This window comes from Canis lupus, chromosome 3 (assembly GCF_048164855.1).
Source record: "Canis lupus baileyi chromosome 3, mCanLup2.hap1, whole genome shotgun sequence".
NCBI classification, from domain to species: domain Eukaryota; kingdom Metazoa; phylum Chordata; class Mammalia; order Carnivora; family Canidae; genus Canis; species Canis lupus.
Window position 1 is genome coordinate 12,272,703 of NC_132840.1, and position 12,152 is coordinate 12,284,854.

Sequence of the window (12,152 nt, forward strand, 5' to 3'; positions counted from 1 at the left end):
GTGAGTCAGAACCAGGCCCGAGATGGTAGGGAGGCAGCGAGGCCCTGCCACCTTGCCCATGGGCACAGCAAGGGCAGACTGCTCCAGAGGTACCACTGGACTGTTTACGGTGCCAATTGGAGGTTTTGATTTGATTCTCTGCTTTTTTTATTTAAATTTTTTTTTTCCTTTTTTTTTCTCTTCTTTTTTTAGATACAATTCACCAACCATAAAATTCACCCTTTTAAAATACACAGTTTAGGGGCACCTGGCTGGCTCAGTTGGCAGAGCGAGCAACTCTTGATCTTGGGGTTGTGAGCTTAAGCCCCACATTCGGGGTAGAGATTACTTTAAAAAAATAAAATATTTTAAAAAAATAAAGTATACAACTTAGTGGGTTTTAGTATTTTGACAAGGTTGTGCAAACAGCAGTGCTAGCTAATTCTGGAACATTTTTATCACCCTAAAGAGAAACCCCGTACCAATTAGCAGTCGCTCCCCATGACTCCCTCCCACAGCCCCTGGCAGCCTCAAGCTACTCTGTCTCTCTGGATTTGTCTGGTCTGAACATTTCACATAAGTGGAATCATCATACAATATGTGGCCTTTTGCATCTGGCTTCTCTTAGCAAATGTTTTTAAGGTTCATCCATTTTATAGCATATATCAGAATTTCATTCCTTTTATTGCCAAAGAATAGTTCCTGGCACGGATATGCCATGTTCTGTTTATCCATTTATCAGTTGATACACATTTGGGTTTGTGATATTGTGATATAGAGTAAGAAAGACATATTTGGTCTTCATCCCTGGTTCTGGCACACAGAGCTCCTAAAACCCTTGGAATTTCCTAAGTGTTGAAAATAATACAGGTGACTTTTGTTAGGTTAGTGAAGTGACTGAGATGCCCAGAGGATGGGGGCCTGGGTGCCAGGAGAACCAACCATGTGATGAGAGGGTTGAACTTACAACCCAGCCTTCAAGGAGGAAAGAGTAGCTGGAGGTTACATCAACTGCCAACAGCCAGTGATTTCATCAGCTCTACCTATGTAATGAAGCCTCCTTAAAAACCCAAAAGGATGGGTTTTAGAGAGTTTCCAGGTTGGTGACCATATGGAGAGTTGGGGAAAGTGACACCCCGGAGAGCATGGAAGCTCTGTGCCCCTTCGCATATCTTTTATCTGGCTGTTCCTGAGTTACGTTTTTTTATAATAAACCAGTGATCTAGTCAGTACAGTGTTTCTAGTATCACAAACCACTCTAACAAATTAGTCAAACCCAAGGAGGGGGTTTTGGAACCTTTGCTCTTGTAGCTGGTCATCAGAAGCACAGATGACAGCCTGGACTTGGGATTGGCATCAGAAGCAGGGGTGGGCGGCAGCGGAGGGGGGCAGGCTTGTAGGACTGGGCCCTCAGCCTGTGGGACCTGGCGCTACCTCCAGGTCAGTGGTCAGAATTGAGTTGAACTGTAAGATGGTCAGCCCGTATCAGAAGAAAACACGTCAGAATTGGTATCAGAACCTTGGGGGTCGTTTCCCTTTTCTAGCCATGATGATCCCTGAGGCTGTGAACATTTCTATGTAACGTGTCCTGTGTGAACACATTTTTGGCCTTCTTGGGTAAACGCTAGGGGTGGAAGTGTACCTGTGGTGACTGTTTACCTTCTTAGGGCACAGTTGGCTTGCTTCTTGCCTCACTGTTTAGAGTGAGCCATTCCCCCACCGGACTCCCAGGTCTCCCTTCACCTCCCTGCCCTTTAGACAGTGACTTGCTTGGACACTTGAGGATCTTGAGTGTGTGGCCCGTGCTCGGGCCACTCTGTCAAGTAGCACGACACTGTTGCCTGTCTAGCTATCTTTTCCCCCATCCCACCCTGTCCCTGTGTCCTCTTCTTGCCACTGTTGAAGTAGAGAGCTTCCTGGGGAGCAGATGGCCTGGGCCTCTCTGCTTCTGGGCCTAGACCTGTTCCGGCCCTCAGCTCTTGGCCTCGGCATGGCAGTGCTCATTCCTGCCATCTGTCTAGGGCTGCTTAGCAGCCACGATCTTCAGCCAGCATGGATACATCCCCTGCAGGCCTAGCAGTCAGAATGTTCCAAAATTTTACGTATCTGTGCTTGTAAGGGCAGGCGAGTATGGGTCTCCCTGCCAGGCCGTGGGCAGAGGCATGTTAGACTCACCTGCAGCCCAGCACCCACACAGTGGCTGGCACAGTGGAGGCTCAGGCAGTGCTGAGAGCCGAGAAGGAATGAAGGAAAGGACACAGGTGGGAGGTGTGTGTGTGTGTGTGTGTGTGTGTGTGTGTGCGCGCGTGCACGCACGCGCGCTATGTCCAGCCTGGGGGAGGCTGGAGTGTGGCAGGACAGGAAGCAAAACAAAACCACCGGCTTGTGGAACAGTTGAGTGCTGAGCACACTGTGTTGCTGGGAGAGGTCTGGAGAGCCAGGGCTGGCAGAGAGGATACCAGAAGTGACAACTGGGGCTGGGCAGGAGGACGCACTGGTGGTACTGAGACAGGAACCACTTTGAAGCTTTGAGGAGTAGCTTTATCCTTTTTTTTTTTTTTTTTTTTTTTCAGATAAAATTTGCCCTTTTAAAATAAATGGTTCAGTGGTTTTCTAGTATATTTATGAGGTGGTGTGGCCATCACTATTATCTAACTCCAGATCATTTTCACCATCTCATAGAAAGCCCTGGAATAGCCTTATCTTGACTATTGTCACCATATTCCAGCTAGCTGGTCTGTCATGGCGCACACAGCCCACTCCCCGTGGGGATGCTCTGTGTCACTGCCACAAGTCCAGAACCAAAGCCCACAATTGCCATAGTAATTCTCAGCCTGGGTTCAGAGACAGTCACCCATCCATGCCCACAGGTATCTGCTGAGTGCTATGGACAGTCCTGCTGGCACAGCTGTGCTAGGACAGGCACAGAGCAGAGATGAATGTGGGGGAGGGGCAGGCAGCCCTACCTGCAGTGTGGCGGGAGCCTTGCTGATAGAGCTGGGACAGGTGTGCTATGCAGGCACGCACACGCGCGCACACACACACACACACACACACACACCCTGCCCTGCTGAGGCAGCGCCCTGCTGGCTATGAATGTCAGATGAAGGGCAAGAGGAGATGCCTGTGCATGGCGGACAGGATATGGAGGGTACGGAGGCAGCTCTGGGGAACCTTCTGACACACAGCACTGATTGGGGCTAACAGTCAGCTGTTCCTCATGCTCAATTCCATGTCTTCCTTGGAAGAACTTAGTGGGCAGGGATCAGGCCTACATATGAACATCAAGGAGGCGGTGGAGAATTGAACAGTGTGTCCAGAAGTTAGGAAGTCCCTCATCTTGGAGCGTAGAATCATGTTCTGAATGTAGGAGTAGCCTGGTGTCACCTCTAGAAGAATCTGTTACGGGGATCCCTGGGTGGATCAGCGGTTTGGTGCCTGCCTTTGGCTCAGGCCGTGATCCTGGAGACCGGGGATTGAGTCCTACATCGGGCCTCCGGCATGGAGCCTGCTTCTCCCTCTGCCTGTGTCTCTGCCTCTCTCTCTCTGTCTTTCATGAATAAATAAATAAAATCTTTAAAAAAAAAAAAAAAAAAAGAATCTGTTACATGGCCCGGTGGTGGGCTGAACTGTGGCCAGCAAACCAGCCTAGAGGGCACTATTGGTCCCTCGCACAGGTTAACCTCAGGGCATGGGCAGCCCAGGAATCCTGGGACACACACCTCACAGACCGCACCCTGATGCCTGAGTCTCACATCCTCTGGAGACCTCTCGAGTCCCTGCTTAGGGGCCCAGAGAGGAGTGACCATAAGGCAAAGCTTACTCTCATGCCTCAGACTCCAGCTTCTTTCCTCCACTTGCCCCCATCTTCTGCCTGTCTGTGTTCTTTTCAATCGTGTCTTTTACAGAACTTTCTGAGTACTGTTACAGCCATAGTCTTGGTAGCTCTTACCAGCCTGTCACCCTCTGCGGACCTCTCCCCACCCTCCCCCTGGAGGCAGCTCTCTGTCTCTGACCACAGCTCTCCAGAGGTTCCTGTCCTTCATCCTCTGCTTTTCTCTCCCAGGTTATCCTGAAGGATCTAGAGGTATTGGCAGAAATTGCCTCCTCCCCTGCAGGCCAGACGGATGACCCAGGCCCCCTTGATGGCCCTGACTTCCGGGTCAGCCACTCAGAGCTTCAGGTGCCCACCCCTGGCAGAGCCAACCTACTGAATACTCCTGGTAAGTAGTCCCCTTCTGGTTACAGCCTCAGGGACCCGGGGAATGCTAGTGCTCAGTCTTGTCCTAGACCGAGCACTCCTTTGAGCTGCCCCGCTTGAGCGCCAGAGCTCTGCTAGGATATGAGCAGTCAGAAATTTCTTCTGCTCTCTGAGAGGCAGACAGACCTCGCCCTCCTGTTGCCTCCCCACCCCCTTGTACCTCCCTCACATCCTCTTTTCCTCATCTTCCTGCACCCTTCATACTTTTGAGCCACCGGCTAAATATAAAACCATCTGAGTCAGCTGATTGTCTCTTTCGCTGGGGCAGCATCTCCCCAGTCAGGAATCTGGGGGCTTTGGAGCCTTGGGTCGCACAGGTGGAAGACCAGGCAGCCATTTCCTTCCTCATAGGGGGAGCTAAAAATAGCAAACAACATGGCAGGCAGCCCAGGCAAGAGAGGGGATAATTCAAACAGGATGTTTCCGGGCAGTCCTTGGACATAAAGGTGGCCATGGTGTTCCTGGGGCTCATCCCTCAGAGTCCTTCAAACAGCAGGTGGCTCTTCTCCCTGGGCCAGTGCAACTCCCAGCTCCTCCCTCCCAGGCAAACGCCAGTTCTCTCCAGTGACGTGATCCCAGGAAATGCCAAGGATGCAAGTTTATAGGAAAGTCCCCAGTTAATCTTGGGTGTTTGCCTGGAGGTATCTCTTTGTCCCCTGAGTGGTTCTTGACATCCAGTTACAAGGTCCTAGATGGCTCCTCCTTTGATGCAGAAGCCAAATGTCAAATAGATTGAGGACCTTGCAGCTTCCCTCCTGCCACTCTAGCAGGCTACACCCCCAGAGGCACTCTGGTACCTGGCCCTGAGAACGCCTGCTCGCTGGAGCCACCAGAGCCCTGCAGGCCTGGCTGCATCCCAAGGCTGCCAGGCTAAGTCACAGAAGGCCCTCGTATTGGAGACGTGTCCCTGGTGACATGTGAAGTCAAGGGCTCCCCCAGCTCCTGCAGTGGGGTACCACATAGGACCCCAGGCTTCAGGTCACCACTCCTGCATATTCTCTGCCTGTGACTGGTCCCAAGTGTCCGTCTATTTCTACCTAAAGCAAGGAAAGAGTGAGGGGCTCTGGTGGCAGCTTAGTTTCCTTCTCTTGTTTCCCCAGGATGTAGTGGCTTCCTTGCCCATGAGCCCAGTTTCCTCTGGGCAATCAGAGGCCATGGTTGGGAGGCTCCCATATCCTGACCCTGGACCCTTGGGGAGGTCCCCACCCTCTGTCCCATAGCCCAGGATTCCATTTTCCATCCTGTGTTCCACGTCAGCACTTGGGGGGTCAACCTGAAGCCCCTGGGGCGGATGGCAAGAACGCCAGAGGTTGAGTGTGGGCGCCAGGCCACAGTGTGGGGGTGGGGTCTCACTGAGGCAGGGAGGTGCAGCAACTGGGGGGTGAGGGTGAGAAGTGACTGCAAGAGGGGTAGAGCCAGGGGACGGCATCCTGTGGGTTGGAGCCAGCCTTCAGACTCCCTCCCCAGGAAACACTTGTCTGGAATCTTCTCTCCTCCTCAGAGTAGGAGAAGCCAAACCTGAGGCAGCGCAGCCTCAAGCAGGGAAAGGAGACCTCCGTCTCTAGGACTCTCCAGGATCTGTCCCTCTGTCTCTAACATGTTTTTTTTCTTTCTCTGGGATTCAGGAAGTTGATGACTGAAATGCTTATTCATTAGTGGACAGATGGACCTGGCAAATGGCTTGGGGCCCAGGGCTGCTGGAGAGGGCAGGGTGTGTGCCCTGGGAAGGCCCAGACAGGAAGCTCCATGAGGGGCAGTCTCAGCCCCTGAGGAGCAAGAGCTGAGGGGAGTCTCAGAGGACACAGTGCTCTGAACCCTGGCTCCTTGCCCTGCCAAGGTGAGTGAGCCACTAGCGAGGCTGAGATGGTGAAGATTTGCCCCAACTCACCATGCCTGTCAGAGTGGCTCATACCAGCCAGGGACTCACCCTGAATTCATAGAAAAACAACGAAATATGCCAGATGAGAAAAAATTCCATCCTGGACAGAACACTGAGGAAGTGCCTACAGTTAATAACATTTCTTTCTTCAAGGATACGCAGCACCATGGGCCACGTGCCCTGAGCCTGAGACTCACATGTTTGCTGCAGAGTGTGTGGGAACCACACATGCATGTGTGTCCACAGCTGGCACCAAATTTTTCAGATGGGTCCATGATGTTTAAAAGGTCAAGTTCAAACCAGTAAGAGAAGAGCACAGAAAACCAGAGCTGGGCCCTGTCCCCTCTCTTGCTTCAGCTGCCTTGGGGAGGGCACTGGCCCGGCACCAAGGATGTTGGGGGTGGCTATTTAGGTCAGAAAGCATGCAGGAAGTGTCATTCATCTGTGGGCTGCTTTTTCTCCCAGTGCTTCTCAGGCATGTAAGAGGGTCATTCTGTCTTTTACCATCTGGCCATGCACGTGGACAGAGGCTGCAAGGCCAGACCCTCTTCCTGTTTGGATTTTACTTCCCTCTGGCTTTCCAGGGCACAGCTCTGAGAACTCGCAGGGTGCGGTACTGTCCCTTTAGGATAGAGCACCACCACCCCCACAGGAAAGGGTCTTTCTGGAAAGCCAAGGAAGCAGGGAATCTAGCAAAGACAAAATCAGCACATTTGTCAGGAACCAAATGGTCCTTCCTGCTCGCTAGATCTATAAACTCAAATGGTGCAGATTTAATGCGAGGGTTGGGAAGCTGCCCATGTGGGCCTAAATACACCATAGCCGTAGGCCCAGGGCCCACGGGCAAGTTACCCACGCGGGATGTTCCTCCCACCTGGTCTAGTGCGAACATCTCTCTCCAGCGTGGAGCGTGTGGGCAGAGGCGATGGTCTTGCTTTTTCCACCCCCCCACTTTGTTGTTGATCTTCACAGAGTTGCGGGCCAGGAAGAGGGCCATTTCTGGGGCATTCCAGAGGGGAGCTGCCTGAGTGGGCAGCCCTGAGGGAAGCCAGTGGAGGGATCCAACATTTTGCAGTCTCCCAATTGTGATTTGGAGAAATGAAACGAAAACCACTCAGGTCGCCTTTAACTGAGTGGCTTTCGTGTATTCTCTTCCTATCTCCACTTGGGGATGCTGGCTGAGGCCTCCTAGGATCTGGGAAGAACAGATGATGAGCCCCCTTCGAGCAGACCTGAGGGGCCTGATCCTGAGCCCAACAGAAGGCTCAGCAGAAGCAGGAGGCCTCTGGGATCAGTCCCTCAGTTGAGACGTGCCTGGCCCTCCTGGGGCCTGGATGTTCCTACCGCAGGAGAGGGAACAGCCTTGGCCAGGAACTGCAGCACTGTGGCATCTGGGATCAGAGGTCACTGCAGGACTGATGTTTGCCCCCAAAACCCAGTCTTCCCTTTCTTTCCCTTCTAGCCAAGGGGGTGCATTCTTGGTGGAGGACTACTCATGTCAGAGTGCCCTGCGGGGTTCTCTGGTCCAAGGTGGAGTTTGATCCCAGCTCTAAAAGCAGGGGCAGAAATTAAATGTTCTGATTCCATTCCGTTCCTTATCACCCAGGCTGGTGTGGCCATATTCACAAACAAGTTCTAGAAGAAACCCAGGAAGCCCTCCCTGGGCATTTTTCCCAGTAGTACCAGCAACTATAATACATTGAGCTTGTTAGGACCAGAGGCTGTTCTGAGTACTTCCCATGTGTCGGCCTACTGAACCTCACTGTGGGGTAACCCCTCGACTCCTCACAACAACTGTGAGAGGAAGCGCTATTGTCATTCTTACCTGACACAAGAGTGCAGTAGGTGCTGGTGCTGACCCAGGAGCCCAGCCTGAAAGTCTGCTCTCTTTACCCCATGCTTAGAGGACAAAAGCACTTGCCCAGGACTGGAAGCTTCCACCACCCAAGGAGGGGGAGCCGAGCAGTGGTGGCCAGGCCAGCAGTCCAGGCTTCTCCTTTGGGGTGGCGGGCCACAGCCCCAGCCTGGCATACCCTTGAAGATCTCCCTTCTCTGCATAGTGACATCAGGGACCCTATTTTGGCCTTGTCCACCTCAGCAACTCATGCCTTCTGGTGCCTCCACTTCTTCCAGCCACACCAGACCTACTTCCTAGCCCCAAAAGCCTTCTCCATTGCTCTTGGAATCTTAAAAGGCCTTCTTCCTACATACTCTTTCAGACAACATGGGTGCCAGGGTCAGAAGGGTCTAGGCTGTATTCATCCCTGGATGCCCAGAGTCAGGCGTCCAGTCGGGGTAATTTCACAGTCATTACAACGATGGAGAGAAGGGGCACCAGAGCTGGCCACCCCATCATCAGTGCTGTGTCAGCACCACCACCCAGGTCTTTGCTTGTCCCCAGGTAGAGAGCCAGTAGCCCTCTGCATCCCAGGCCCGGTCTCAGCGATGGCCCTGAGGCTCCTGCCTCCTGTGTCTCTCCAGTGCTGCTCTTGGCCCGGCCCCTCTCAGCAGCAGCCTTCCCTGACGCAGCCCCTCTCTACTGCCCTGTCAGCTGGAAGCTCCTTCTGGGCCCTGCTGTGGCCCATTAGCTTATCTCTTTCTCTGAGGCAGGCAGCTGGAAAGCCTCCTGGATTTGGGTCACTGCCCGGGGTGGAGGGCTCCCCAGCCTCAGCTGGGCCGGCTCGCAGCAAAGAAAATGACTGCCTCTTGGATCAAGTCCCAAGGGTGCCGTTGCTACATCTTCACCACTCTTTTTTCCCTGCAGCTGTGAGGTCTGGGCTCTCCGATTCAGCAGACTCCATGTCTCCCGAGACCCCGCTGCACCAGAGTCCTTGGCCTCCCTCTGGCCCCTTGATCCAGTAGGGGAAGCTGCCCCTTCCCTACCTGTGTCCCTGGGTTCTGTGCTAGCCTCCCAGTCACACAGCCCCTCCTCAGTGCAATCCCTGTACCAGGCACTGTGCTAGGCTCTGTTTCTCTGTGAGCTTCACACACAGGAACCAGCCCCAGAGAAGGTGTCACTTCCTCAACCCTGCCTTGCCAGTCAGCCAGGGGCCTGGATCTGCCCCGGTCCCCCAGCCTTTTCCTCCACATTCTCTGGGTGGCAGAGCCAGATGCCCATCCGAGGGGCTGGCCGAGCACATGGGCCCCAACCCACGGGGGAGACAGGAGCAAGAGGGTGGGGAGCTGAGCAGGGACCACGCCGGGTCTGAGCTGGGCCACGGAGGCCTTCACATCTGGTTTTGTTGAACTGTAGCTTGCTTTGCCTATTGAGGCCAGAGCTATTTTTATCCTGACATGTGAGGCTCCTTCACGTCATAGCCACAAAACTCAATCTAAAACATCCCAGGGAAGGTTGTTTGTGAGACGTTCTGCAGATTCTCATGTCGCCACATCAGGTTTCACTTAGCAACATCTGCACGGCTGGCTCCCTGGCCGCCCACCCCACCAGCCTGCTTTTGTACACAGAGCGCTCCCGACAGCATCTGTCTGCCCCTGGGCTAGCCAGCAGTCACGTGAACTTCCTGCCAGAGCCCACTTCTCCAAACTTCTCCAAATCAGAAATGCAAAGCAGGCGGCATTCAGCCGAGGGGCTGGTCTTAGGCAGGATCAGGGAATGGAAACCCCATTCTCCTGTCCCCTTGAAGAGTATGACTCTATTGAGACCCAAGGCCAGGTGGTTCCCAACTACCCCACTTCCTGGGCCCCAGCCAGAACAGCTCAGACCTCTCTTTGGTGGGCCTGGAAGGCTGTTGGCAGTGCCACCCAAGCAAAAGCCTCCTGGCCCTGGCATCCCAGCACCTCCTCAGGACACAGTGTTGGATGGCCTGCCGGGAACTGGGTGCTGGGCTTCTGGCCAGGCTCTGCCCCCTTCCTAAAGGGCCAGCAGCACCTAGCCCAGGACCCCACAAGCAGAGCTGGCTCTTAGCAGAGCTATTGAGAAAAGAGGCCAATTCCCTGCCCTGCTGTCGAGGGTGAGGTGAGCAAGAGCCAAAGGCAGGCAGCAGTAGCCAATGAGGCACTGTGTACCCTCCACGGGGAAGAGTGGGCTGCGGTTGGGCAGAAATTAGTTCAGCTGAGAGAGGCCTGTCATTCCATGTAGTAACACTTCCTGGCGTGAGTTTACTTGTCTCTCCACCTCATCTCCCTTCTGAGCCTGCAGCTCTGCCCAAGAGCATCTCTCAGGTTCTGTCTCAAGCCAGCTGGGCCTGCGGGGGCTGGTCAGTCAGAAAAGTGGCTGAGGAACCAGTGGGAACAGGAGAAGGAGAGACCGAGGAGGCCCTCACCTTGTGCATGGTGAGCACCAAGCGGCCCTGTCCTCGACCAGCCCACCTGGGAAGGGTTGCCTCTCCTGCCCAGACCTGTCATCTCTATACAGTCGGGCTGGCCTTGCAGTGAGCTTTCCAAGCTCCCAGGCCAGTCCTGCAGAGGCTCCTCCTCGAAGAGAGCCCATTCTGGTGGGTGGGAGCCTGAGGGACAAAAGTCTCTGCCCAACAGCTGCAGGCCCCAGTAACTCCCTGACACTCCCATAAGCCGGCTCTGGCTCTCCGGCAGGGGCCCGGCCCCTACTCTGTACCCAGCCTCCTGCTCTTTGTAGTCTTTAAACAGGAGCGCTGGGAGGGCTGAGCTATGAAAGCTTTCCCAGCAACCATTGCACTGTGAGAATGTGAGTCATTTGCCATGGCTTCTCCCAGATGTCATTCTGCCCTCCTCCTCCCTCCCACTAGGGGCCTCAGCTCCAGGGGTTGCCATGGGGGCCGGACATTGAGACTTAATCCTGTGGCCCAGAGGGGGCTATGGCTAAGAAGACCAGGCTGTCTTCAGAACAGCCCCAAGCCTTCTCTTCCACCATCTTGGGCCAGCTGTCAGCCGAGAGGTGGGCACAGCTCCCTCCCCAAATGCTGGGCTGGCACTCAGGGGAGTTACAGGTGATTCAGTCTTCCCCTTGCAGCCTCCCTGCCTCCCAGCAAAGCACTGACTGTAAAGTTGTCCCAGGTCTGAAATCTCTTCACTCAGACTTTCCAGACTGTCCCCCAGCCCTCAGTCATGTATTCCAACACTGAGAGATGGGAACAGTCTGCCCCTTGCAGTGCTCAGAGTTCCGACACGTTTGCTAACAGCAGCGGCCCCAATTCACTGAAATGAACTGTGTGGCAGGCCTCAGGCCCAGGGCATTAAATTTTTTGTCTCATTTAAAGGGACTCTTTTTGGGGCTGCCTAGCTGGCTCAGTCTGTGGAGCACAGGACTCTTGATCTCGTGAGTTTGAGCCCCACCTTGGGCATAAAGATTACTTAATGAAAAAAAATTTTTTTTAATGAAAGAATAGAGGTTCTAATTGGCCCTACCTTACAGGGAAAGAAATTGAGGCTTAGGGCTCTGGAATGGCAAACAGTCTCTGCTCCCTGGCCCAAAGAGAGAGCCAACTTTGAGACTTGCCCAAAGTCGCACAGCCAATAATAGGTAAATATCTGATCTGAACCAGATCTGATGGACTCCCCAGCTTTGCTCTTAAACACTGTGCTCGATGTTTCCACCTGCCTGAGATAACCCAGCCCCCAGAGAATGGAGACTGTGGCCCCACATCGTGGAAGATTTCTTTATGGTCACTCCCTATTTGGGTCTCTTTGTCCTTTGGAATACTTTGGAACCTAAATGGCCCTCAGCCTGGAAATGATGTAGGTTGGCGAGAAGGGGACAGGGACTCAGGAGCCATCACAGATGAGTGTCCCAGAGAAGGTTCCAGTCCACACCACCACCAGTGTTGGTGGTGTACAGCCAGGCCACCACAGGGGCAGTGTGGGGACAGGGAGGAGGGGCTTTAGCAGCTGTATCTGCAGCCACCTCTTCAGAGATCAGCCCCAGCTGGGCCCGGGGTAACTCGATCTGTAAGAATGTGACACTTGATTCTGCAAACAGCCCCTCTGGGCCAGGGAGCAGAGACTGTTTGCCATTCCAGAGCCACTCAGGACCTCCCAGGCCAGGCTGTTCTGGGCAGGGACCCAGAAAAACGCACTGCAAACATCAAGAAGTTCAGT

The 12,152-nt window shown here is 53.9% G+C and overlaps 1 protein-coding gene across 1 annotated transcript in view; it reads left to right on the plus strand.

Annotated features, from left to right (window-relative positions):
• Positions 1 to 12,152, plus strand: part of VAC14 (VAC14 component of PIKFYVE complex) — a 100,974-nt gene that overhangs the window by 45,294 nt on the left and 43,528 nt on the right. Inside the window, exon 13 of the mRNA XM_072818087.1 lies at positions 4,046 to 4,202. Within this exon, the coding sequence (XP_072674188.1) occupies positions 4,046 to 4,202 (157 nt within the window). The remainder of the gene's footprint in view (positions 1 to 4,045; positions 4,203 to 12,152) is intronic.